The sequence below is a fragment of the Stegodyphus dumicola genome, chromosome 3 (genome assembly GCF_044657685.1).
Source record: "Stegodyphus dumicola isolate Sdum_Otavi_A_Nest chromosome 3, ASM4465768v1".
Lineage (NCBI taxonomy): Eukaryota > Metazoa > Arthropoda > Arachnida > Araneae > Eresidae > Stegodyphus > Stegodyphus dumicola.
The window spans coordinates 107,851,147-107,852,695 of NC_140770.1; the positions used below are offsets into that span (position 1 = coordinate 107,851,147).

Sequence of the window (1,549 nt, forward strand, 5' to 3'; positions counted from 1 at the left end):
TTTTACTCATGCGGACTTGCGAACTGAAAAATGCTCATCTTGTAACTACATGCAATGTGATTGTGTATAAGTGAATATATGTTAAAATATATATCATCCTAGAATTAAATATAAATGTTAATATTACCGAGTTAGATTTTGCTAACATTCAACGTGCAATCAAAAATGGCATCCATCAACAACAGCCATAAATGGTGACTCGTCAAGTTAGTGAACACGTGCCTCCTGTAACCTGCTTGCATCCTCAAGTTCTGTGATTATAATGTGCTATGAAGTGAAAATTATTTCTGTTCATGCAAACTACTAGCGTAATCCATCATTATTTTCGTGTCATCAGCAATATAGTGTGAAAAGCAGTTGTGCCTGCTTAACAACGTGCTTGTGAATTATCATGTGTCTCATGCAAATCGTCAAAGTGCTTTGAAGTGATCTCCATATAAATCGTACAACGTGGTTACATATCATAAAATAAGTTTTTTCGGAATATTTTTTCTATAAGTGAATTGTGTTGTGCCGAATCTGCTGCTGACTGAGCAAATATTTCTCGTATAATTCGGAGGTAAGCCACGCAAATTCTTAGTATTACTTATGCTTATATTCGGATAGCTTACCTGCAAAAGTGTTTCTCTCACGTTAATGTTTACATTAACTTTATTTATTTTGCACTAGTGTCGTATGTGAACTTATTAGTGACTGATTATTGTGTATTTATTTGTGTCATATTGGCAATATATATTTGTTTTTGTGAATCATGGCTCCACCACAACCCATCGCAGACGATCTTAATATTTCACGTGTTTCCGTCAAACCTCCCCCATTTTGGAAGGTCAACCCTACTTTGTGGTTTGCACAACTAGAGGCCCAGTTTGATATCGCCGGAATCACTGTTGACTCCACGAAATTCAATCATGTGATTTCTGCAATCGAATCTGATATTCTCAATAGCGTTTGTGATATTGTTTTACACCCACCTGTGACTGGGAAATATGATACACTAAAAACACGCTTAATTGAATTGCATTCTGAAAGTGAGGAGTCAAAGATACGTACACTTCTTCAAGGGCTAGAACTTGGCGATCAACGCCCATCACAATTACTTTGCCGTATGCGAAACCTCGCTGGAGAGACCGTTGGAGAACCTTTGTTGAAATCCCTATGGATATCTCGTCTCCCGCAAAATACACAAAGTATTCTTGCTGCCTTAAGTGATGATCTTCCAAAACTAGCAGTTGTAGCTGATAAAATTACAGATCTCACAACTCTCCCGCACATAAATAGTGCTGCTACGGCATCTACCTCTCCCATTGAACAGCAAGTTGCAGAGCTGACAAAGCAGGTAAATGAACTTTCGCTAGCCCTCAAAAACAGCCGTGAGCGTTCTTGTGAACGAGGAGACTATTCCCAACGCAACAGTAGGCGTAATAGATCTAGTGGACGCTATCGACAGTATAAAGAACCGTGCAACAACATCTGTTTCTACCATACTAATTTTGGTTCCAAGGCACGAAAATGTGTTTCTCCGTGCAATTTCCGGCAGTCGGAAAACTAG

The 1,549-nt window shown here is 38.7% G+C and overlaps 1 protein-coding gene across 1 annotated transcript; it reads left to right on the forward strand.

The window, feature by feature from the left end:
* The first annotated feature begins 751 nt into the window (after window positions 1-751).
* On the forward strand, window positions 752-1,549 carry LOC146998055 (uncharacterized). The gene has a single exon (XM_085812438.1). It carries the CDS (start codon window positions 752-754, stop codon window positions 1,547-1,549), a length of 798 nt encoding a protein of 265 aa, XP_085668564.1.

Coding starts and splice junctions, on each gene's coding strand:
- LOC146998055 (XM_085812438.1), top strand. CDS start 752: ATGGCTCCACCACAACCCATCGCAGACGATCTTAATATTTCACGTGTT.